The sequence below is a fragment of the Leuresthes tenuis genome, unplaced genomic scaffold (assembly GCF_036924035.1).
Source record: "Leuresthes tenuis unplaced genomic scaffold, fLeuTen1.0.hap1 SCAF_19, whole genome shotgun sequence".
NCBI lineage: Eukaryota > Metazoa > Chordata > Actinopteri > Atheriniformes > Atherinopsidae > Leuresthes > Leuresthes tenuis.
In genome coordinates, this window is record NW_027325373.1 from 8,972,231 (window position 1) to 9,000,015 (window position 27,785).

The 27,785-nt window shown below is 38.9% G+C and overlaps 1 protein-coding gene across 1 annotated transcript in view; it reads right to left on the reverse strand.

Annotated features, from left to right (window-relative positions):
- trabd2a (TraB domain containing 2A) overlaps positions 1–26,496 on the reverse strand; it is a 58,996-nt gene extending 32,500 nt beyond the window's left edge. Inside the window, exons 1-2 of the mRNA XM_072372080.1 lie at positions 25,781–26,496; positions 24,023–24,583 (exon numbers count right to left, since the gene is read on the reverse strand). Coding sequence (XP_072228181.1) covers positions 24,023–24,583; positions 25,781–25,885 — 666 coding nt within the window. The 5' untranslated portion in view covers positions 25,886–26,496. The remainder of the gene's footprint in view (positions 1–24,022; positions 24,584–25,780) is intronic.
- Positions 26,497–27,785: the final 1,289 nt, after the last annotated feature.

The window sequence follows — 27,785 nt, forward strand, 5'->3', positions numbered from 1 at the left end:
TGACTGCGACTCCAGAGATTTAGGCCCAATCCCAATTCTGACCCTTCGCTCTACCCCTCCATTTTGCAGATGTAAAGTACACCTTTTCTTTCAGGGACCCAGGAGTAGTTGAAGGTAATCTAGCCAATCATGTGATCAGCTGAGCCAGCTGGGTGGCTATATGACCACAACTCCTTGATCTCTGAAAGAAAAGAACAAACTTAAAATTCTAAATGGACACAAGAATTTTAAGCACAATCCATAATCCTTCTATAACAGAATAATATACTTTAGACTTGTGATAATTCATGAAGGAATATTGCCTACACTTTGGGAAAAGTACATGTTAACATTTCAAGCTACGCCACATGTATGGAACTACAGTGTAGCGTAATACAAACTACGCATCCATTGTGTCAGAAGTTATCTGTGTGTGTGTGTGTGTGTGTGTGTCCTGAAACATGTATAATGCTGCCTCTGTGCTGTCATTACATAGCTCAACATTTACACCCCAATGTCTAGAATAATTAATTTCTCAGTACTCTGACCAGTCCTTTATTTCATCTTCTGGTGTTAAGGTCCACTATCTAGTCGTCTCTCTCCAATTCCATATTTGGTTTTTCTTCATTTCTCTTTGATGTTTGTGTCTATCTGACTTCATCCTAGTCACATGATAAAGATGTCATAAAAGAGCCCACAGTGTGAATTCTTCGGCAATGACGTGCTCAACTACTCATTTGGTCATTGTATGACTTTGTACTGAGTAATTGACAGTGTGAAACAGTTATTAATGGCAGTTGGTATGAAAATTTAGTGTGAAAAAACATAACTCAATCAGGACCAAAAATAAACCACTTTCAAAGGAGCTTGAACTCTGAGAAGATAAAGGTACAAAACAAGATGTAAATAAACTGCTATTCAATTCCAAGTCGGATAATAATCATGCTGCATTTTTTTTCAGGCCAACAAATGGTGACTATTTCAAATTCCAAATAAATGCATCTTTAATTTTCCCAAAGCATTAATGAAGCAGACAAACACGTTTAAAGTTTTACCTTAATATTCATATTTGAGTTATTAGCTTTATGTCAGTGTTGGAGCAGGAAATCTTAGAAAATGTCATTTTGCAGTTACGTTTTTCTGTTTTTTCACATTTGTAAAGAAATGGCTATGGCCACAGTAGCTGGCGAACATTGTACCTTGAAAAGCACTATTTAATTCAGCAGGAATTCGCCGACACTCCCTCACATATAAGGGAGCCCATACATAAATCTTTCACCACTGCACAAACTTTCACTTTCTGACTGAAAACCTACCATTTAAACGCAGATGCACACACCTGTCATCTTGAGTTATCTGTATTGTTTCTGCACTCCATCCCTCCCCCTCTCTCTTTTTCTCCCCTATCTCCCCTTTTTCTTTTCTTTATTACTTCCTTCCAGCACATTTTCTCATACTTTCCTTCCCCTCTTCTACACCTCCACTCTTACTCACACATTCATCCTCCCATCATTTCATTCCTCCCTTCCTCTCCCCTTTGATCCCATGTACCCCCCCCCCCCCCCTCTCTCTCCTTCCATCCATCTCACCCTCCCTTTCTCCCTCTCTCCTTTGATCCTATACATCCCCTCTATCAGCCAGGTCTTTTAAGATGTGACCTCTGCATTCCTCAGGTCACTAATGACCTCCTCGCTGCGTGTGTGTTTCCATATAAGTGCGTATCCACCTGTACGAGATTAGGTCTTTTCTTTGTGTGTTTTTATGTACATGTATACATTTGTGCATGTATGTGTGAGCACGTTTGTGTGTGTCTGTGTGTTTAATTGTTTCATCATCATGCATGAGAGCAACCTCTGCAGAGCTCAAAGTGGACCTTTGAAGGTAGTTTTATTAATTTTCCAATACGATGCGAAAGAAAGGAAATATGGGGCCATGATTTCCTCCACAGGACAGAAGGAAGAGAAAGTAAAAAAGAGAAGCCAAGCCACATAAGGAAAACTCCCCAGGCCTTTGAAAATAAAGAAAATAATGATGAACAAAAATTGTTTTTCCCTCTCTCTTTGAAAGGAAAATCCGTTCCCAGGCATAATTGATATATCCTATTCCTTTTGATCGTCAACAGATCAATCAATGAATGTTGACAGGAACTCTCTCCTGCAGCCAGACAGCTGAGGTCAGCGTGCGCACAAGTTTCTTTATTTTCAAAATGTGCATAAGAAATGAGTTTTCACTGGAAAGTATATATTTACGCATTCTCAAGTGGACAATGTATTTTCAGCACCACAATGGCACTGAAGCAGTGCTTCTACTTTTGATTATTGCCATGGATCATTTTAATGACTATGCAGTAAATCGTCTTAATAAAGTATCAGACAATTAGGGCTTTTTCCAATATGATGTCAAGTATCAGATTAGGGTCCCGATCAAGGTGTTTTTTGATTAATTGGTTTTGGGGTCACTGAGTACACCTAAACTCTGAATGACTGTTGTTTTATATTAGCTACAACGTAGTGCAGCTCCACTGAAGAGTTGTGCCATTGATTAGCTAGTGGAAAACAAGATCAGCTACTTGTAAAGTTCAAGCATTTGCAAGATAGTAATGAAAAACAATCATGAGAGTAACAATGCTGCCACTTTGTATTTAGTTTAAGCTGAATGCAACCTGCTCACTTAACGAATCAAACTAAAGCCATATCGAGCACAACCCTGAAATTGGCTTCTGTTTTTAATCTAAAATGGACCATTTCTTTCCTCTTAACTGCTGTAACAAAAGCTTTAAATCAGAAGCCAACCTTAGTGTCATCACACCGGAACACATTGGAAGAAAACTTTTAAAAGAATCAAGTATCAGCAGGACAGTGATGAGGCAAGTCACATTACAGAGGGCCTAACTAAATTCATAGCCTTCAATGTTTTAATCAGATTTTGGAATCATGGTATGGCCTTCTCTCTCTCAACACAACATATCTACACTTACAGTGCTACCCCAGCCTTGTTTCACTTCTTCCCTTCGTTGCACACTGTACTGATTTCTCATTTGATCGAAAGCATTTGGTGCTGCACACCCACAATTGGTGGATCTCATACGATAGAGCATGTGAAACAGGCAATCAAGAAAATGCTAAACGCATTGGAAAATGCACATTCTGCAAGTATAAAAATAATTTAATGGCAATTCATGTTATCGCTGTCAATCAAAAATAATAAAATAAATTAAAGCCTTAAGAAACAGAATGAATGACTTTTTGCCTTTCAGGGATAATTCTAATAATACCTTTACTGTATGTTGTGGTGTATAGCTTGCTGTGTGCTGTAGGACAATGCTCGTACAAGAATGAGACTCAGAACTGGCAAATGTTGAATCCAAAAGACTGATCTGTTTCAGAGGAAAACAATCTTTATCTATATTGCCAGGTCAGAAAGTTGAAACAGTGTCGTGATTTTTACAAATACATTAGTAGCCCTGATTTTTAAACCACTCCCAAGAGGAGCTGCATGAGAAAAAGCAAATGGCCGAATAAGACATTCCAGACACTTTACTGGTTTCACGCCACATGCTCACTGTACATATGTTATCATTGTACTGTGTGACTGAACATCTGTCTGAGCAGGAAACTGTCCAAAGCAATTGCTTAAGCAAAAGTGTCAGCCGATGGTGTTTATATCATTCAACTGCTGTTAGTTCAATTGTGAGAATCCCAGTTAAAAAGAGGGTCAAATAAATATCTAAATAAAGAGACAATTAGGTTCTGGAACTTTTCCTGTTAGGGCTGACAAAGCCGCTCAGAGAATTTCAAGACGCAGCAAAATTGTTGCATAGTTTTATACTCTGTGTTGTTAGTTATTACTTCACAATGTGCTGTGTAGTCAAATAGATTTCATCGAAGAAATGAGAAACAGTCAAATGTGGGACTTCATGCCACGGTAATAACAAAAAAAATGGAGAAGAAGCTTGTGGTACAGGTGTCCTGTGGCTGAGGAAGGAGAGCAGTTGTTTGCCAACCAGAAGGTTTGTGGCTCGATCTGACTTCCCCAGTCCACATGTTGAAGTGATCTTGGGCAAGACACTGAACCCCAGATTGCTGCAGATGCATTCACCGGTGTGCAAGTATGTATGATGTAGGCTAAAAAAAATTTGCAGACACAGAAGTGTGGCATGAACGTGTGTGTGAATGTGGCCTGTAGCATAAAGCACTTTGAGTGGTCAAAAAGATTTCAAAAGCGTATAATAAATCTAATCTAATATGCTTGCCGTTTACAATTTAAAATCATAAAAATGTGTCAACATAAAGCGTTGCAAATATTACCCCACCTAAACAAGTCATTTTAATGCCTGAAACTAACCAAACAACAAATGATAACAACAATTACAACACAAGAAACATATCTACCTCAGTGTATGGGACTGTAAGTTTTCTGACTTGATCCTCAACTACCACTCCAACAGTCACAAACAGGATTTGTTGGTCTCACACAGCTGGATACATGTAGATCATGAGCAGTTTTACAGAAATCTCTTAACTTCCAGATTGTATCTTAACTATTTGGCTAATAAATGACAAGACCTGGAAAAAATAGTCATCACAGAAGGACATTTCCTAAAACAGTTTTCTTATTAACTTTAGGAAACATATTTTGTCCTCTCAGTCTGTGTAATAAACATGTCCTTGTGATAAGTGTAAATATATCATCATTTCAAAATACTAAGTAAATCTATTTTTGGTGCTAGGTTTGTCCTCATCCTCAGGTGTACGTCAACAAAAATCATCACAATCACTCCAGAATACTTATACATAGGATTTGTTGATCTAAAATCTAATTGGGAAAATTCTCTTCTACTCCTCACAAGTATATGATATGAGTAGAGTTTTTCTGTCTTACTGTGTGTTCTGTTTCTCTCATTTTATCTATGTCCAAAACTTACCTCTCTCCCTCCCTTCCACATCTCTCTCTCCCACCCTGTAAAAACATTCTTGTGGGGTGCACTTACCTTGGTGCCCGGACGCAGTCAAATATTTAGGCTGTCACAGGGAATCAGCCTCAAACCAAATGGCTCATGGTTGTGAGTGTGTGTATGTGTGTGGGTATTGGGGATTGTGGTGATTGAAATGTCAACTTCTGAACCCCCCACTCTATCCTGCTTCACTACAACCTGAACAAGCTGTGTACAAGTCCCGACCAACAGGCTCTAGCCAAAAGTTCCAACATTGGATATATCTATGAAGAATAAATGCTGGGTGACAAAGGGTCAATCACAACTGGATATTAGCTACTTGACTGGATGGCAACAACCCTGATAAATCATGAAATAAAATAAAAAATAATAATAGGTGACATTTTTCTGACATAATAATCTACCTATCCGTTTAAAGGAAGAAGGAGTGGTGGTGGGGGTGGGGGGCATAACAACAGCAACTTAGGGGCTGAATATAGATCTCTATACTGTCGTCATTGATGTCTCATAAATGTGCACTTAGATGCTATGCTGCTAGTTGGGGGCAGTCACATAAATATTTGGAACAATTCAAGCTGTGGTCTGCTCTTGGTTGTAACAGCGCTGTTGTTGTTGTTGTTTCTTTAGCTTTACTCTCACTGGAAAGTTAAAGTGGACAAAGAACTACCTTGTGATGAAGTAAAACTAAGTATAGTGCAGCTGTTATCTGGGCTTTTCACCGGTGCAGACAAGTTCATCCATCCAAGAAGAACTGCATTTCCATGTGTTGAAGACTAACAGCTTTGTCCGTATATTGGACAGGTGTTACAGACCGACACAAACAGAAAGCTAACGAATTGGCCTCTTAAGCAAACACAATTATCTTTTTAAAAAGCTGTGCAGTATCCAAAGTAAACAATTGCCACTGACACGCAATGTCCTTTGGTGTTATTTTGGTTGACTATGTACCTACAAATTTCTGCAACCTGATGCACTTGGCATGGTTGGCATGAAAGCAAAACAGATCAACTGGAAGTGAGAGTCAGAAAGCAGGCACATCTTTGCAGCCATCTCTATGATCCATCAGTACAGCAGCAAATGTTTTAAAACAAATTAAAACACTATTGTGTTTTGTTTTTTGGGGGGTTGGTGCACTCTCTCCCACTCAAGGGGTATACATTTTATCTGCATCATTTTGGAGCAGACTGCAGTTAGACTCGCACATCTCGAATGCGGTTTCAGAGGGTAATTCCACAGTGTTGACATTACAGCTGACATGCTCAATGGGCAATAAGTAAAACCTAAGTGGGATATTACATACAGTAGTAGAGACATCTGAGGAAAAAAACTGGGTGACTCTTGTGTATAGCTAGATTCACCCTTTTTGATCCGTGTGAGAGCCTTTCTTATAAAAATAACTTCATAGTTTCATAAATATAAATCCTCAAAGGAACATGTTTGTCAAGTCACTATTCAAATATTAAACTCCAGCTCTGCTTTCTCATCCAAATATGGTCATTTCTGACTCCAAGTAAACCAAGATGGTAATGTCAAAATACCATAATCAAAGCTTGAAAATGTCAATTAGAAATTGCGAGTACACAATTTATATAAGTTACAGTCTAAGGCAATGTCTTAGATAAGACACATGAATCCTTATAGGTGTCCTCTTTAAAACCTGGAAAATTATGCACACCGTTTATGTTTTCTCAACCAAGTCTCTGTGTGTGAGGAACGTATGGATTTTAACATTTTTTAATTGTGACGTCTACCTAGAGCCTGCTTACGAGGCCTTAAGAGAAAATTTGAGTTTCTACGTCAATAAAATAAACCAGATTACACTGTCCCAGAACGGGCTCTGTTTACAATTTAGGTGCTTTGGTGCACCTAAATTGCAAAGGCACATGCATTTTGAAAGGAAAAGAACCATAAAAAGCAAATGGTGTGGCTGTCCACCGCTAAAGGGCCAAGTATCTTGAATACTGGAGGTTCCGATTTTTCCAGATGATCTGAAGGGGGATACATTCCTTATTCTGGGCTGAGAAAATGATGTACAAGTCATGTAAAACCCACTGGATTAACTGTTCTTAAACTTGGACAAAGATTGGTTTGGCAACAAGACACATGTTATGGAATTGCATTTTTGCTATTGTGTGTATTTTCCATTGATGATTGGAAGATTGAAAGGTATGCTTTTGGCTAACTGGCTTGTTTCTATTATTTTGATAAACAGAGCCGTTGGATTTAGAGAAATCAAATTCCCCTCTGTACAGGATGATAATAACACTTTTGTTCAGAAACTTGTTCTCAGCATTGGAAAACAAAAACAGGCACAAAACTACTTTTAAAAAAAAAAAAAACTTTTAGAAAGACGCAGCAGGAATGAAAACCCTCAGAACCGTTTCTATGTATCTGCAATTCCCTGAAACCACTGACCCAGACTCAGAACTAAAGCACTGCTGGCAAAGCAAACTGAAGGCCACACACACCCCAGCACACAGCCACGCTCATTCATGTTAATGTACATAAATGCATTTTCCCACGGTCAGCAAGAATTCCCATGTTCTACACAAAAATACACTCAAATTATAATATGCTTATCCTTTACTGCCAGTACCGTATAAATTCTAAACATCACATACACACATTGAGATGGAGTCTATGTAATGGAAAATAGGAGCTCGTATCCAAACCATCTGAGAAATACATCTGTTTATTGAGCTGATGTGCAAAGGAGACAAAGAGACTGGCAGATATAAACATAGTTTTGAGAGACAAAAAGTGGGAGGGAAAGGGGGATTATGCTTGTAAGAAAAGGAAAAAAAGAGTTGGTGATAATAAGCTAAAGTGGAAAGATGGAAAATCAAAGTGAGATCGATGGTGGCAGATGTCTGCAAAGACCCACAGCCTCACCACAGATATAAAAACAGTCAGAAAAGAAATAAAAAGCATCCAAAAACTGAAAATGTGTTATGAGTTCTACTCTCTGAGATGTGTCAGTTTCATTCACAATGCATGTGCATAAGCACTATCCTGTCATGTGAGGTTATGACCAAAATAGCAACTTAATGTTACTCAAACAAAATGTGAGAAAACTGGGAAAACAAGACTTTTAGTTTAGAGAAAAAACTGTTGTGAGTGTTAGCCCGATTCTTTCATTGGAAGCCCAAGAACAAGCTGGAGCAATCTTAAGTTAAACAAAGTATTTATTAGTGGTTACATGTGAAGTATATGGCAGCGCTGGACTCGGAATGACAGTGAGCTGAGAAACAGCCAGAAAAAGACAATCATGGAAAAATAAAGGAAACTATAAAGGTTTCATATCAGTATTGTCCCTTTTATGTTGCTTTACCAGCAACAGTGAAATATTTCACCATGACGAAAGTTGTGAGTGTGAGCCATCATTTTTGTAAATTGATTTGCTATCAATCAGATCAGTCAAGTAATTGTTTCAGCAGAAGATAACACCAAACCACTGTTGGTTAGCAATGAGATGCTGCCTCAAGTGGAGGAGTTTAAGTATTTTGAGGTGTTGTTCAGAAGTAAGAAAATCATGGAGCAGGAGACTAACATGCAGTTTGCATCACTGTAAATGGTGCATTGGTCTGTTAATGAGAAGAGGGACCTGAGCCAAAAGGCAAAACTGAATATTTACTGGTCGATATACATTCCAGCCCTGCGGGAGCTCATTCAGTCAGGATCAGCTCAGAGTAGTCGCTATAACTCTAAACCAAAATATATAACAATAACTATAACCAAAATAAGCCAGTCAACATGGTTCAGGCATCTGTCTATAGCCCTTTTTTCCCTGCCTGTTCAAGGCGGGACTGATGCAGCTTTGTCGCATATTGCTGTCCTATTTGTGAGAAACAAAAGCAGAATGGGCGAGGGGGGGCAGGGGGGAGAGTCAAACCTGGGTGAGTGAATGGGTGAGTGAGTGAGCGACAGCCAGCACAGCGAAACATGCTGATCGTCATCTCTCAGCTGATGCCGCATGCTTTTTGGTGGATAAAATGTTAAGACACCACTGTTTGGTCCGTATAAATAAGCAAAAGTAAACATGGCAAACACTGGTGACATGCTGCTTGCTTGAATGAAAAGGTTAAATTTCTCAAATGATGTCAAAAACTAGAAAAGTAGCAGCAAGACTAGAAAAACTCTAGTAAAGAAACCTCAATGTTGAGAGGACAGACAAATAAAGAAAGAAAGACGGTGGTCAAAGGAGCTGGGAGGCTTAACAGTAGTGTTAGTGTTAAGCTCTCGCATGTTTTATGATCTCAGCAGCCACAAGTAGTCAAACCCCCAAAACACAAACAGTCTGTGGGTTGAAACAACCCTGAAAACTTTCATCCACCAAGTGGAAGTGACTCTGGGTGGTGAGAGGAAGTACGTATGTGTTCATTGTATTTGTTGTGGCATGTGGAAATGCTTACATGAACGCTTAGAAGTTGAATTACAATTCTATATGGTTTTCCCTATGTAAGTGAGTATATGTATGTATGTATGTGTATACCTGACACAAATATAAAGAGAACATGTAATGACATTGTGCCATCATTATCACCTCTATCTCTCCTAATACTGATTCTGGCTCCATCATTTTCCACATATTATTTTTTCTAGATTCATATTAGGTGCTCAGGCCTCTTGACTTTATATTGTCATCTGCCTAATCTTCATTAAAGCCTGCTATGCAAATCAAAAAATGTATTTATCTGAAAATAAAGAAATAAAGTCATCATTATTTCCCTAAAAAGACATGGTGGTGTCTCTATTGGTACTTATAAATGTTAAACACACTGCCTGTAGAACTTCCCAGATAAAAATCACAGATGGTCAGATATGCAGACAGAAATACACCGGACACAAAAACATGACCACACACCACAGGTTTATACAACATCCTTTTCTTCCTTTCTTTCATGGATTCAGAGCAGCAGACCATCACATTTCCAGTTGTGTTAGGGCCAATATCTGTCAGTCATCCAGGAAGCAACAACTGTTAATCAAAAGGAATCTTCCTCTGAAAAGATCTTATCTGGAACCTACAACTACAGACTGCTGAGTTTTTTTTAGACACATGGAGAGAAACTGTCACAACCATGCGATAGTTTAACTCCCCAATTAACTCAAAAGCTGTAAAAGGCATCAATTCAATGAGAAACAGCTCTTCTCTTAATCAAGTGCACGGAAAGATCAAGTATTTTTCCCTTCCATTTGAGATCAAAATAAAGCAACAGCTTGTAAAAAAAATGAAATAAAAAACAAGAGGATGTAGAACTATCTTTTGTCTTCTTTCATGTGAGCAGCTTCAGCACTTCAAGAAACAATGGCTGAAAGGCAGCTCAACTGTGGCCTGTTAAGACAGCTGTAGAGTATCAGGAACACTGATGAAGATCAAAGCCTTCCACTGTATAAGGTGGACTGCATCTTTGTAAGAGAAGAACAAGAGTGCATCCAGGACACGGAACCGGAGCTCCAAGGCAAGAACTCCAGGCATGCTGGATATCTGCCTTTGTTTTAGTCAGTCTTATTAACTTTGCGCAACATTCAGCTTGAGAAATCTGTGATTGTTTGTGATTCAGGGTGTAGTCTGAAATGTTTCTCTCCCAAAACAGAATTCAGAAACGATCAAATTTCACAAGATTTTCCATCTCAGAAAGCAAACCAAAGATGAAAACATGAAGCGCTGGTCAACGTGGCTTTGACGAGTCAGTGTGGAGTAAGTAGGTGCTTGCCAGAAGCTTGTTGAGGTTGTATTCCATGAAAACTTTGCAATTTAGAGGAACAAGGGGACAATGTAGGTTGTCAGCTTTTACTTAAATGTGTTTAGTCCAACAGAGGAGACAGCATGTGGACAGAACACAACTAACAAGCTACAATAGTTTATTCAGCTTTATTGTGCACTTTTTGACTTCAACACTGTCTGTTGAGGTCCAGGCTCAGGGGAGGATTCATCACTCTATCAGACCTGTTGCCACTGATTTTCACTCCACTTCTTGTGTCATTTTACATACCTCAGTCTTTTCTCCCTATTTCCTTTACTTAAGACTGGCTTTCATAGGCATCCACCTTTCCATGGAGACCATTTCTGAGGAGATGTTGTTCAGTGAACAGCTGATGGATCAGCTGAAGGGCCACATGTATTTCTCAGGTCCTGTGATGGCTGTTTGCTGGATTTTTTTTTTTTCCCATTGGCCTGTCACTTCATCTTTTGTCCTCCACTTGCCTGGCTGTGGAGATATGCTGAAACTTACTGGCTAATAATAATAACAATAATAATAGCTCTTTATGAAAAACCTTGTTGATGCAAAAATGCAATTTTAAGTCAATAAAACTGGGTTATCTTTAGCATTTTTTTGTAGATGTAAATAATGAAATGGAAACCAATTACGTGTTTTTGTATCAGGCAGCTAGTAACAAAGTGGCTAAAGATACACTTTAGAACTGGCTCTTTGCTATGTTACCTGTAATGTAACATCCCTTGAGTTAGGCGCCTTTTTATGCTTGGATTATTTGTAGATCACCGTTAAGAGTCCTAATAAATTTTTTTTAAAACACGTCTATGAAAATGTCAGGTACAAGGACTGGACTGAAATGAGTGGAAAAGCAGCAAATATACAAAGTAAAACTTTGAAAGATATTCATAAAGCCTGGAACTACGTCTCAAGAACTGTTCAAAGGAATATAATAAATTCTGGCTTCTTGGAAGCAAATGTAAAGAATTCAGGGGTGGCTGAAGGATTATGTGGTACTACATTTGCATTTTAGTTTCCATTTGCTATTTTGTTGAAGCCAGTAAAATATCTTACAAGCCTCTACTGAAGACTCAGTCTATTGTTATTTAGACAGCTTGATAAGTCTTCTCAAGCTGCAGATTCCCTTGGTGCCGACGTGCCTTATATTTAGCAAAACTGATTAGAACAATATTTTACTGGGTGACACCTGATCTGAGATGTTAAGTAAAGCAACGGATCGACAAATCATTCTGGAAATGCAAAACATCGACCCAGTAAATGTGAATGGCAGGCAAGACCGTTGAAGCCTCCAACACAGATGTATGAATCCTGCCTCACAGGTGAGCAATGACTTGAATGTCAGCAGGCCATTTCGCAGTATAGGTCGAAATTCTTGTTGATGTACAAAGTGACTATTCATCACACAGCTCTTATGTGTGAAGATATGCAAAAGCTTCAAGACACATGCCTGTCTGATTCTGGATCAAGTCAAAACATCTGTGGAGACGAGCGAAGTTCACAAAACCCTCCTGTGTGGTGCTCACCTGCGAAATTCCAATAAAGCCACAAAAATGTGGACTGGAGCTAGACAGACACAAGTGGATTTATGGTCATGTTGGCTCAAAAACGATGCGGTCCTGACCACAACTCACCTCTATGTAGGTTTAAAGTACAAGTTCAATTTCAATAGCATCTACTGGACATAGGATGAAATGTTTTTTTAGCTGCTCTTTTATTTGCCTGGACAGTTTTATCAACAACATGGAAAAAAGCCTAATATGTATTTTCAACTGATAAAAGGCCAAAGAGAAAACTTGAAAAGCAAGTTCATGCGAGACAAGGTGAAATACACGAATAACCTGGAATCTCTTTTTGAATGCAAATATCAAATTAATTTTATTCCAAATTAAAAAAGTGGCTTCTGCGCAAAACCTGTCAACGCTGCTGGGAAGCAGAAACTATTAATCCTCTGTGTTGGAGCTTGTGGACAGGTTTGGCCTTGTATTGCTCGGCTGAAGTCCAGCAGGGTTTGGCTCACTTCTACAAGCGGTGGAGTAGCTGGATTAAATCCAGACCAGCCACAAATCTCACCAGCGTACAGACAGCATTAGCAAAACCAGGCACAGTTTATGAGAAGTCGTGTCAGACAACGAAAGGGTAATGTTTAATTTGAAAACAAAGCTTGCACCTTGCATCTTTATCTCTTATTAATTGGAATTTCAATACATTTTCAGCAATCACATGCAAAGTAATAAATGAGAATTTCCCATTTGAATAAAATTCCTAATTCATAATTGGATACTGGCTTCATAATAATTGAATGATTTTAATAATTTTAGATATTAAAAATGTACTATCTTTGTAGTTTTCACCTTCTAAAAAGAAGCATAAAGCAGCCGACTGCTGATACGTTGCTGCATAAGAAGAAGATCATGAATTAGAATATCAGTTTTCATGACCATACAGCTATCATGTCTATGACAGCATGTGGCCAGTGGGTTCCTTATGAGATATTAATAGCAGACAATTCTTTCACCTCAAAGCGCGACTGTGCAAGCCCAGTTTACTCGTAGAGGAAAAGTTAAGTGTGGGTGCCCTCGAATTCACTTAATAGGACATTCTGAAAACTCTGTGGTTGAGCTACGACAGTGAAACTACAGCTGATACAATGTCCCTACAATGCATCATGCAATATCAGTTCAAATTTCAACAGGGGAGAAAGGGAATAAATGTAAAAAAAGTTGTTTTCATGCTGTTGCTAAAAGAGTTAGTTTGAAGTAAATGCTTCAAAACAAGTTCAATTTGGATGCTGCGGAAATTATTGTAGTGATGTTGAAGCCTGTGTGAAAATGAAATAATTCTGAATGAATTAATGGGGGAAAATATTGTTTTAATAGGATACAATTTATCCCACGTGCATTGTGTTTTGTCTGAATGAAGTTTTAAATGAAATCTGCAGTGTCTGTATGCAACATAGGACACAAATGGTGGATTAAAACAGAACTGCTCTTTTCCCATCACTGGCCCACAAAATTCTATTACTACGATCTACAACTGAGGTTGTATTCTTTCAATACGAAAGTACAATTACTCTAAAATGAGCACGTATTTCTTCATTTGTATTCACCCCATGCTAATTCAGTACCGATTGCTAGTAGCTTAGTAAAAACAACGACCCTACCGCGATCACATTCAACTGCCTGCAATTAACTTACACAACAATACAGGGGTATGATTGGCCCCTAACAAATTAAAATTAGCCCTGTGGTGAGTCATAGAGGTCTTACGTAGACATACAGCTACATTACATTAGCTTTAACTATAGGAAAGAAGGCTGTAAACAAGCGTTAAGTACATTAGCAGTTGCTGCTGAGCTTCTCTTATTTAAATCAGGGTGGTGGTAATGTGGGACAGCAAAAGACGTTTTCAGTGTTTCCTCCTGAGCTGTGTATACTCAGCAAGGTTTCATAATCAGATACTGGACCAGTGCATGGAAACTGTCAGCTAAAATAAGCAGTGGCAAAGTTATCTGCTATTTCATCTCTAACTACATTCAGGGATTTTTCATTGGCCCCCATTTAGTTACTATACAATAATCCCTGGAGAATACCAGGTAAACCATAAATGAATTATAATGAACCCTACTTAACTTCCAAGTGTTAGCATGTAAATACTGGCCAACTAAAATAATCAAGTGAGTTGGATTTCTTGTAATCAGAAGGATTCTATTTTCTATACTCTGTACATCTATGAATAAAACAATACACGTGTAACAGTACAAAATACAGAGAGGGTATGTTAAAACAGAGGGACATTTGAAGAAAATATGTTGTGATTTTAAATATGAGATTGTGTGTCTCATAACAATTTATGTATAGATTGACGAACTCCCCTGAGGGTGTTTTTACTTAGCTGTGAAGATGAACTTTTATTTAATGGCTAGTTAAGGCCATAATAAAAGCAAGTTTTTGTTTCTTTTTTTAAAGTAAAGATGACATAGTTTATTAGATTTCTACAACTGTATGATGAGTGCAATTAAAATAAAACTGAATGTAGATAATTGCTCATTTTAATTATGATCCCAGCGACACACTTTGGAGGAGTCAAGCCAGAGGAAACGAAGAACTGAAGAGGTTGTGTATGGTGTTTGCTCAACACTTGGTCGAACAACTAACTACATAACAGGGAAACTATAAGTGACATGACTGCATACAAAAATAATTCCTACAGAGTCAGACATAATGTTGAAAAATCTAAATTGCAAGGAATATTGGGATTTCATGATCTATAGTACACAATCATATAAGAAATTCAGAGAAATGTTATAATAAAGGTACCATCAACAATACCTTGGACCCCAACATCATTAAATGTCAAATGGTGGGAATTTGCATATTTGTGTAGACATCATCAATCATGAACATTATAGATCATTTCTCTGACATCAGATCATCTCCTGACTTCCCAAAAATTTACAAAGTATCAATAAAATAACTGAATAAAATAATTGTCTGTGACAATTACTGACATCTATTGGTCAAACTGGAGGTGGCAACACCATTTGAGATGGCCACGAGCAACATATTGCATCTGTATTGGTAGGCTACATCACCTGTTGAGGAGAAAACAAACAACCTCTGTGTGTTCGCCTTTGCCTATTCCAAAATTACTTTTCCCCATCATTTTTTCAATTCAGCGATAGGGTAGACTTGTTTTTCAACTATTATTTAGAAAGCATTGCTGTTATAAATGTACATTCCCCACAGTAACCCAACTTTTTAGATTCTTCACACATTTCTGCAGTTTTATAGAAATGTACTAAAGACTGTTTATTATAGTTGACAATATCCTTTATGTTTTGGAATGTTTTCTTTTGCACCTTTGTGCTTTTTAAAGCTTTCAGACTAAGTACAGTGTGTACTTTGAAGTATCTATCATTTGTGTGAGCACAGCACAAAGTTAGTACTATAGGCCTAGCACACATTTTCATGACCTGGTGTTAAGTCAAAGAGACAAGCTATTAAATCCCTTTTTGAGCTGCAGAAGCTTGTGTTACACAACCAGGAAAACCCTGCGGCAGTCTCTACAAGTCAAACCCTACTCAGAGGGAGAGTATTACTGTGTACTTTTAAGGATCTAAGCTCTTTTTCTTGGCACACAGTTGGCACCATCCAGTGGTATCCGATTCCTTTTTCAATCAAATATACTTGAAAAACAAAACAATGCAAAATGTTGGACTTAGATAGGAATGCTAAATCTAATTTGTGAAATTATTCTACCTCAATAGAATGGAAAGCAGCAAAGAAAAGTGCTTAATTGTAAAATGAAATAAAAAAAATATTTTTATAAATATAAGAAAGCTGTAATTACAGCCAATAAAAGTTGATACCGATATACAGATGACTGAGTTTGTCATTCACAACTTAAATTAGCTGATGTTAAATTTTCAGTCAACATATTGATAAACTGTCATCTCAGCCATGAAGTTCATAAGATATAATCTTGGTATATTTTTCAGCAACAGATGGCACACATCACCTTCTTATCCCACTAAAAGATTAAATTCAATTAATTTGTACACATCAAAAGTTAAAAACAGAAAACAAATCAGACTGATGCTTCGCATTCTTTCTGTTAAAAAGTGCATCTTCTTGAAGACGGACTTCAATTTCCGTTTATAAAGGTTTCGGGGGGGGGATTGAAAGTGAGAGGAACTCCACATCTTTGTCTCCGGTGTCATGTATCCAGACAGATGGACAGATAATGTCTGAGGAAATGCCAGACATTTAATATGGGTCTGTTTGGTCAACAGCAAGGAGGAAATCAAGCACCTCACTGTGACACGAGAGCAGGAACTCAAAGGAAGTTATGAGGACATGATGGAAATTCAATCATAGAACTGTACATGCACATCAACGTATACATACTCATACACATATAAACCCTCAATCATACCCTGACATGAACTCTTGCAAACAAGCAGAGAAGTGTACATGTGCATGGAAACGTTACACACACACTCACACAAACAATAATAAACATCAATTGCATGAACAGATACACACACTCTGTGCTGTAATTACACATAGAACATTTACTCCCTCTGATCAAAGCAGAGAGAAAATTATTTCATAAACAATCTTGGGACGAAATCACAATCATAAGATTACAAATAACTTCCTACAAAATAAGGCGTGAGCTAGACATCTGTGTGCTTATGGTAAAACATTGTATTTCAGAATAAATCACTACACTACTAATCTACTACACGTCTAATTTTCCTGGTTTAAAAAAAAAAAGAAACGTTTCCTATCAATCTCATATAATGACATTTCTGTGGCATTACTGTTTCATTAGTTACAAAAAATGTCCACATGATTCATAATATGTCCAAAAACACCAAAACAATATCCTTTAAAGCAATGATGATTCTTTGGCTGGGCATCAAACTTCTACTTGAAGAATATTTTAATGAGCCTAATAAATTCAAGAGCAGGTTAAGATTTATAGCTGATCGTGTCATTTCTTTGGCTTCGTGGCTGTGCAAGTATAATGTCATCACTGCAGGCCATTCCGCTCTGATGCTCACTCATACGACCACATGTTCACAGTGAGGCAAATAAGATCTAATCAGGTTTGCTGCATGTTTATTACTGTGTAACACTCTCTTAATGCCAGCATATGGTCTCTCCATCATTAACACACAGAAACACAGATACCAAGATCCAAACATAAGAAAGACTAATACTATTTAAACTGTCAGAAAGGATAATTTTTCTTTTTAAAGGAACAGATCGAGACGTTGTTAAATAATTTGTCTCTTTTAGAAAATTAGATAATTAACACCATTCTCGCATCTTTTACTGAATATGAAACATGGTAAACCACGGTATCATGTTAAAGGGACAGGCAACAGAATCTAACTAATCAAAATATCATATCAGACTGAAGGGTGGTCTGATTTCAAAAAGCCCTACTTGCAACGGTAGCCATTGCATTCCACCCATTCGCAAGCAGAGGCTTTGTTCCATTGACCATTCACTGAAATAGCCAAGCAGACCTGCATCATTGCATGGTCCAAATCAAAACCTACCATTTTTAGCATGTCAGATGCTGCCTCACAGGATGCTTTTTTCACCTGTAGTAATTCAGTTAAAAGAAATCATGAAGACCAAAGGAGAATGCAGCACAAAATAAAAGGCCTGTTGGAGCAGCAGTCTGCATTTGATGAGCCAGACTCAGCCAACCCCTAAGTCCTTTTTAAACAAATATCATGGAACGTTTTTGTTACGACACACTACAATAGTGTTAATGCTAATTGTGAACAAAGCCAAATTCAGCTGTTTCCAAACCTTTTCATTCCTTGTGCTAAGCTAATGAGCTTATCATTTTTCCTGATTTTATTTCTTGTGCTTCATGCATTCCTTTTAACTGAGCGACAGGTAACAAGCGCTGCCAAGCGATACGGGATGAGCCGCCTGTTAATATGTGACCTCTCTGATGGTGACCGATGATAACAGACATTTCTTCCACAAATCTGATGACTCAAGAGCCAACGTTGTTGTGATTTATCCAATCTTAACATTGACATGCTCAAGCCAGGAGAGATTTGCCTTTTATGCTTTATTTTCTGCCCTCATTATCTGAAGGCCGAAAATATTTCTGGACCCAGAGATTAAGATGACTTGTTCAGAAAAAAAAAAAAAACTCTATTAGAAGCTTTTAATTCAAAATATAGGAAGGTGTTAAGTTAAGCTTATAGACACTGGAGCAGGAAAAAAAATATCATAATTTGATCAAAATCATCAGTGCTTTAGAGCCCGGTTATTGTTCTCTATCACATAAGGCAAAAGTTATATTTGTTTTTGGTTGGTGAAATAGCTCCTTGATATTTTAGGCTAAGAAAGAGGTACACCAAAGAGGCCAGAGAGAAAAGAGAATCAAAAGTGTAACATGAACTGAACTGCTCCATCAAAAGAGAAAACAACATTATTCAGAGTCTGACAACTTTGCATTTCTCTAACGTCATAAATGTGGGTTTTGTTTGGATTTCATCAGACCTTGCATTGTGTAAGCTTGCAGATCCAGAGCTCTGTAGCTTGTCAGTTCAAGTCAAAAGAAAATACTGCAACCGGGGTTTCAAGGTTGTCAAACAGAGGTAACGTCATGATACCTTTAATGGAGATGGAGTCACCCCTTTCCATCCGTAATGACTCTTCTACAGATCTCAGTCTGCATCTCAACTCTCCTTGTTCTTCTGGTCATGAATGAACTAAATGGGCTTCAAACATTCCTGCTCTCATAGACGTATACTGAGACCTGCATTCATCACATCGCCATGCACCATTACTCCCAGTGATGGGAGGAAAGAAACAACACTTTCATTAGCAGGTCTGCGCCGCTGAGGTGTGGAATGTCCCGTGGGTTTCCAACAACAGCAACACAGAAAGCCGGCCTTCATGCAGCTATTGTTGTCTTCGAAAAGCTCACTTAGTGTAATGGGCAAGGCTGAGCCTGCTCTTCAAAAGACTAGGGGCACTGTGCAAGAATAAGAGCAGTCATGCTTAGCCAGATTAGAGATCGGACAAAAGAAAGTATAATTCTATGTGGTTTGATAATAATGAGCTAAAAGGGCTTAATTTGTATTGACAAGCAGCCTCGAAAATGAACACATCGCTTGTATTAAAAAGAAATTGGACTGTTTTTTTAAACCTATTAAGTTATGCAAATGTTTACCAGTTTATAACAGACACACTAAGCCAAGTAGCAATATTCCAGATAATTTTTCCCTCATTAGACACTAGTCTGAGAGTGATTACAGTCAAAACCATGACAAAAAGATATCCAGGTTATGGCAACGAAGAATTCACTGAAGTGGTGGTCAGTAAGGGCTGTCTAGCAATTATTGAAACTTTCCAAATTAGACGATTTGCGATAAGCCTGCTACATATAGAGTAAAATGCAGCATATGATCTAAAAAAAAAATAAACTCAAATGCTTTCCTGAGGTGAAACACTCAAATGAAACATAAAAGCTTATCCAACTCCTCTATAACTATCTCAGGACTGAATTTAGTACAATTCCAGAGGAGCCACTGATGGAAATCAGAAATAAAGACCCAGCTTGGCTAATGGTGCAATCTGTACAAAGGCTTTGTTTTGATATTTCACTGAATGTCTGGGCTGTTGGAGGTAAGCAAGCAGGCAGGGTGCCATTCTGGGTTTGCCCTTAACGAGCACGAGGAGAGAACTTTTCACTGCTGCAGTACATCAAATATTTTCATTTTCTTCTAAGATCTGTTTCATGCCAGATAGAAATGGCCAGTGAAAACATTACAGAGACTATTACAAAGCATAAATGCGCCTCACTATGTGGAGCATGATTAAACATCTTTTTCAGTCAAGAATGGCGACTGAGGCGGCAGCATTGTTTCATCAAGCGTGTCTCTCACTCATCACACACTGTCTGGACATCTTACAGTTGAGTTGAGCTAAAAGGCTTTAAATGGAACTGGCCTTTTCAACTGCAAGACAAAACTGTGAGAAAAAGGTCTGCTGCAATATTAGGACAGCAGGGTGAAGGCGTCTGTCGAGCTGCTGGAGATAAGATTGAAATTGAGTGTGAAAGTTTTGGAGTGCCAGGCAGCGTGCTGTTTTGGTGAAATGTCGGGATAGGGGTTGTTTATGGGACAGTAGAGTTCATTGTTGAGCTTTGTGAGGGCTTTGCAGACTTAATTCAGTGATTATGGAAGGTTTGCTATCTTTACAAATCTGTTGGCAAACCCAACTCGTCTCCAGCATTCAGCCATGATAATACCTGTGCCAAAACAACAAGTCAGCAAATCTTGAAAAAAGACTGACACGATCATTGATAAATAATTGTGGGATTACAACATCTTCTTTAGATGATAAATAATAGGCACCAAGACATTTATAAAAAAAAAAAAGGTACTTAAAACTGAAAGAAGAAAAAAAGGAACATCATCACTGAAACTGCAGCACCCAGTTGAAGACAACAGGAATGATTACAGCACTTCTGCTGTTGCATCTGCACAGATATTATTTGCACAATTACAAGAAAATGCTTGTTAGATAAAGGCTGAAGTGGGCATTCTTGTGATGAAGAGACTGTCATCCAACATCTTCATTACCAGAGCCTATTTTGGTAGGCTGCATTCTAATGCCATAGCGATATCTTTTTTCATTAATTGAAACCAAGACGTCTTGGTGTCTAAAACTGACCAAACAGTGACTGGCCAGGTTTCCATAATGTTTCTGATTTGTATTTAGAAGATATAAAGAAGAAAAGGTAGATGAAAATGTTTGAAATGTTTTTAATCCACTAAAGTCCACTTAAGATGGTTTCCTCTGTTTTAAAGAATAACTAAAGCCCATTACCGGGAACGGAAACAATTATGCAAATTATATCTGACCTGGCAAACATTGAAACAACATGACTCTCCAGCTGTTTCTGGCCTGAGCTGGCAAAAAATAAAATAAACACATGCCTGACCACCATCTTCCCAGACAGAACATAATATCTCATATATTCCCAGAGATCGAAATAAATCCTGAAGAGGCACTTTCGCCATTTTCCTCTCATGGATGTCCACCATTGTTGTTGTTGTTTTGTTATAATCTGTTTTCTGAAAATAACAACTACTTCTTCTACTGACAGCACTGGCGACGTAGCCCATACAGCCTCTATGGGGATATTTTATGTTACCTAGTTCATTCAGTTTAAACCAGTCAATTAAAATGTGTCTGAATAGTTTTTCTTTAGTGCGGCCTCTTAAAAGGCCTTTTCAGATTTGCTTCAATAGTGAAAAAAAAAAAAATAAAACTAATAAAGAAACCTAGAAACAGCCGAGGGTCTCAAATGATAGTCACAGGCTGAATGGTGTGAAAAATACCAATGGTCTCACAGCAGCACAGCTTAGGTCCATTGCAACCCCTCAAATCAACCTTAACATGTTTGCTGGTTAATGGAGCACAAACATGTGCGCATTGCTGGCACGTTTGTTGGGATTCTGTTTGTCTGCATTTGCTAGAATGGCAACAATGCAGCATCTTACTCTGTCAAATTATAAAACAAAAAAAAACACAAAAAATTCTTCCACCAGAGGAAAAGGGAAGATGGAAATAAACCAGGTCAACCTAACAACCTCCTATAAATCAGAGAAAACAGCCCATAGTCGTTGTCGTCCAACAGTGTTTGCTACAACTTAAAAACTGTCTCTGAAAACATGATTTCTATTCAAATGGCTTTGCAAACATCTTGAGAAAAAAACTAATTGCTAATTTTACCTGAAAGTGATTATGTTATAGGACTATTTAATTGTTGATATCCTCAACAATTTTGACATAAAAACGCTGGTTTGTCCAGCTTGCTTTAAAACAAGGCCATCTAAAGCTTCTGGGCATTAGGCTAAATGATCATGGGTAACCCCTTTAACTCCTGAACAACATGAGCAGAAATTCCTCAATAACATGTAACATAATTTCATAGCGACTGCTATACTGAGACGTGTTTATAATGCCGAAAAGCGACATGGAGAAACAGACAGACAGGTAGACAAGGACACTTAAGTGTGCTCCTTTTTATGTGATTTCAGACGAGTCATTAGATTTCATGTTTTTGTTAAGAACGTGTGGAAGCAATAATCCACATGTTTGAACAGCTGATTATCAACACCATACAGCTCCCCATTTGACTAAGTTGTCAGAAAAAAGAGGCATAGAATCCTGTGTTGCAAAAAAAGTGTTTTGAAATAAATAAAGAACCTGAATTAATATACTTGGTCTTTGTCATTTGAAAAGTACAGCCATATCTTTTGGAGAATTTGGACACGTTAAACTTTGTTAGCACACCATCTGGCATCCACATTCAGACCAGTAATCAGGGTACATGGCCAGGATGAGACAATCCATAGTGATTACAAACACAATCAATTTTGCTCCCAGTTGCAGACTTGCAGGTTGAGCGTCCACGTAGGTCTGGATATGTGCGAAGCTGATTCTATTTCTATTTTCTATTCGATTTCAATTTGTTGCAGAAAGAACGTTTCAGCGCTTTTTTTCAGTCTAATTGAGGCATAATGTTCTGGAAATCGCATTGCAACGATTCGTCATAGGACAACACATGTCCACACTCAATCAGTCATGTTTCGCTTGAAAAATTTGAAATCCTACAGAAGTTTACTGCAAGCCGCACACTGAACATGAACACTGTCACACACATCAATCTCATACACATAGATATCACACTCTGTTGCTGCAATTTTTTTTCACTTTGCATTTAAATGATTGTGACTAAGGTTAGCTAACCACAAACGTCAGTGTTTCAAACATCTGGATTCATAATAAAAGGCCTCCCACAGCCTTGACATTCAAACGCTTAATTCTGATGCTCATCCAAAAGGTGGCCACAGTAGCAGCAGTAGCTGAACGCATTTTTGTTCAACAAAGAAAAGAGCACCAAAAGAAAAAGTGAATAAACTGTTATAATGTAGATTGATCACATCACATCTGGCTGATACTCAGCCTCCTTAATCAATCATATTGAGAAGCAATTGAATCAAACTGTTGAATTCTGGAGAACTAACACATGTTAATAATTTGAAATGAGATATAAAGAGTACATGTTGCTGGTCTGTGTTATTAATAATTACTTAATATTTTTAATTTTATTATGATTAATGATCTAGAGGAAGGCCTGAGGACTGAAATTTTAGTCTAACTGAGTTAAAGCGAAATGCGTGCAGAGCCTTTTCTCTTATCGGTTTCCAGTGATCAGCAGCTGACTACAACCTTTGGCGTGCAATACTTGCCAAATATCGAACTTGGAATGGAACAGGGGAGTGTCATAAAGCAACGCTTGACATTAATCTGTACCAGTCCAATGTTTGGACACACCACTTAAGTCAGAATGAACAGGTAACCCTCGATGGCCCTTATATTATACATCAAACCAACATCAAGAGTCAGCAGCCACAGAAAGCCGCATGCTGTGTCTCCTCACATCAACCATGCCTGGACAAAAAAATTGGACTTGAAGACATCACAAAAAACACATCTGACAGCTGGCTAGAACACACAGTCTACACCTGCGTAAGTGGACATAACACAGAAGAGGGGTGTAGTCTATGTATGACATTCAACCATTGAATGAGGGAAAGGCAATACATTGTCAGCAGTCACAGGGACCTGAGTTTTAAACCTTTTGGGTTAGGGTTAGTGCAATTGCACTTGCACTTGCTCTCTGTTTTTGAAAATATGACAACAATCATGTCTGGGTCAGCAAACGCTGCTCGGACAATTAAATGGAAAAACATGTCCTCCTCAAGCTTGACCTCCAAATGTTTCAAACTCACCTGGGAGAAGTTGAGCCCATTTAGTGGGTGGCATTGTTCTTCCACCTTCTCGACTGCCCCTGTTCTCTTCCTCATCCTCTCTGCCTCCTGGGCCAGGTACAGATCCAGCACTGGCACCCCTCGCGTCTTAATGTCCGCCTCAGTTAACGAGTTGACCATCAGCATCACCCAAACAGGTCGCTTCCTCTCCCAGTTCCCAGCGATGGCATTGAAGAGGTAGTCTGCGTAGAGCCCCTTCCCCCTCTGATCCGGAGTCATCCATGATGGCATCATGAGTTTTACATACTCAAGGTGTCTTTTAAGTCTCCTGTAGATGTCTCTGGGTAGGACATCCTGTAGGTTCTCACCTTGTGGAAGCAGCTGGCAGCTGGTCAGGGCTGAGATGGTGTAAGGGTCTGTCAAGTCCAGCTCAAAGTACACAATGTTGCTCTCCTGGAAGGCCTGCTTGGAATTTTCAGGGATGAAGTCCCAAACACGTGTGTAGGGAACATGGATTGTACCATAAAAATATGACGGGGGGTCACGTTTGATTGTCCACAGGAAGGAGTTTAGGTCAGTTTGCTGGGGAGAAGAACAACAATATTAGTTGTGATAGAACACGCAATAATGTCATGTCACTTATTTGTCTTGACAAATCAGCTAATCAGTAACTTATGGGCACAAGATGAGACCTTCAAACGATTTGTTTTCTGCTTTCCACAGCCCTAAACCCAAACATACTGAGATTTCTCACTTTAATCACTTTAAAGTGAGATTTCTCACTTTTTATAAAAGTGGCATCACTTTTTATAAAAGTGAGAAAAACTTAAAATCCTAACATTTTAACAGGTGGAATCTGCCAGCAAATCCTGATAATTACATTTTATTTCCTGCCAGTGAATTTATTCTTTAGGCACTTCAGCACCAAATAACCACAAGTTAAAAACACATGAAAGACATGTAAGAGAGAGGTAGAGGCTGGATTTACAGTTACTTTACAACCAACACTGGGCCTGTCTGACACCAACCACCTCTTTGTCTGTACAACAGTATTTGTTAGACTGCTAACAGACAGATAATGACTTATTAACTGGCCACTTAGAACCCAAGTGTCAAACAAACAATACACATGTCAGTAATTGTCAGGTTATGGGCTATTGCCTAGAATGTTTTGCTCTCCAGTTGTTGCTGGACCTGACCTTAAATAGTCTTTGTGACATGTTTAAATAAAATTAATCAAAGAAGGGACTGATGGATAATCAATATAGGGGAATGTAAGAAATACCATTGCAAAATATGGTATAAATAATAAGCCTCGAGTTGAAGGTTTTTTTCTTGAATCTGTACAGCATGTTACACAATGCCAATACAATATGAAAATGAGGCGCTATTGAAATAAGTTAGTTAATCAGAGGATTAATCATAATTCCAATTAGTTTCTTTAGTATTTGAACTGCATTCTCCCATCATATTTAATGGACCAAAACTGAAGAAATCAGATAGAATAAAAGTGTGATGCACGAAACAGAACAAAGAACGAAGACAAATGTCCTCAAGCTAATTGTATCTTAAGAACATATATATTTCCGTAAGTGTTCCTGCTGGAGAGATTGTGGACAGAATGTCATTGCAAAAAGGGAGGAAATTGCACTTTGAGGCTCACTCGCTGACACAAAATTTCATTAAGTACTTCAGAATCCGAGATGATGTAGGTGTCTATATAGAAATGCATAAAATGCAAAACAATCACTCGCTGACTGTTGCTTTTAAATGACTTACTTTCCTGTTTAACTCGCAGTTGGCAGAGTCCTTCAGCCTCCACTGGTCTGCCCGGACCAGCAGTATGAGACAGGACTGCATGAATGCGCTCAAAGTGCCCCGCATCGTAGGTCTCTCCAAATTCCAAACTCTACACCACTGCCTGTGTTTGCTTCACCCTTTCGTGTTTGCAACAATTCCCCAGAAAGCATGGATGGCGAGTCCTATTTCCACAGCTCCGGCTCCATGCGGTCGCGTAAAATGAGCTGACAAGTATCCGACAAACCGCCGGACAGGGTCATGTTGACTGGAGCCTCTTGCACTCAGGCCTGCTGTTTCACGTGTGTATGAGGGAGGGAGAGGTGGTCACTGGGGTTTTACACGGGGTCACATCATCCTCTCACAGCTGGTCAGGCCGTTTTCACCCTCTCTCCCCATGCGTTAACGCCTCCCTTCCACGACGATTTGCCCAAATCTGCGGGAGTGGAATCCAAAAGTTGCCACCGAAATTGATCCAACAGGTCCACGTCGCGTCACCACCTACAGCAAAAAAAAAACACCAAATAAAAGTCAGGAGGACGCCGTGAGCGATGTTCCTGTTGTTCGGTTAGTGACTTTCAGCCAGGTGAAGGTGAAAAACTTCACTGGGGAGTAGCACTTTGCAGAGAAAAGTTTTTAAACAAAACTTATCTGCGGTCTGCTCGCGTGTCTGCCAAGTCGGCACCGTTTATGAGTCTCTACGTGTATGTAAATGTGTTAGTGAGAGAATGTGTGTGTGTGTGTGTGTGTGTGTTAGAGAGAAAGAGCGTGGGCAACACCAACGCCACCTACCCCCGTGGTTTGCCTGCTAAACCCCCCCACCAGCAGCCCCCTCTCTTACACAGGCACGTACACAGCTGTAATCTGATTAAAGATCACCTTGTCTGTCTCAATCCAGGTTATTAATGTCAATTAACTGAACGTGCGGACCGTAAAACTTTACATAGTCTAAATGTACCATCTACACTTTTGGTTTAACATTTTCCTTAATTCAATTAACGCTGTCATTACCTTGCTATTCGGATGGGGGCCTCTTGTCGTCGCCCTGCAGGAGGGCCGAGGACAATCAGATATGCCAGTGAACATTCCGAGGATACATTATCATGCCCTCGTCGCTAATGCCTTACAAACTGCGGTCGTTTGCATGTGAAAAGCTGCAATAACACCGCTTTACAGTGGCTGTCTGAGACACAGACACAGGACTCCACCTTTTTAATGAGGAATCAGCAGCTTTGACAAGCTGATTCATTTTATGGTTTGGTCCCCAGCCTGCCCTTAGGTCACACCTCTTGTGGCCCTTAATCAAACACATGCTTTCACGATAGGCATGGAATGTAGATTTTCTGCACACAGTAGAGTGTGTTGAAAATAAAAATTCAGTGCAGATTAAAATGTAGGATTGCACTCCATGTCTGACTTGGAATTGAATTTGCATCCGGAGGCCAACCTTTGCGCATCTTTCTTGCTCCTCCGCGCAAAGTCCTGGTCCACAAGAGGCCAGCGAGTACACATGTAGATGCTGTCAGACGTCTGAGTAAACACAAAACGATTTGTTGATGCAAAGAGTGACTTCAGGGTCTATCTCGCTAATGCTACAGTGTTTGTAGACAGATAAGACCGGCTGGAAAAGTTAGGACTGTCGGGCATGGTAACTGGTCCCAACAGCAGGCTGAGACGCCTCACAGCTCACGAACTTTTAAAGTGATATCAGTTAATTGGCATTTTGACTCAGCATGGCTAGGAATTCAATATTCTTGCAAACTAGGTCAGAGGAGGACATAGCCAATCCATTAGAAATTGAAATGATATAAGAAAGGAGGGGGGGCGTAAACGTTTTGGCTTCAGAACTGTGAATATGCACTTTACAGACAAAGATTACTGTTTTTGATAAAATATTTGGATTATTAACTGTTTGTCATGCAGACAAATCCACCCACGTCAAGGCCTGATAGAGCTCCTCCTAGTGGACACAATTATTTTTGCAAGG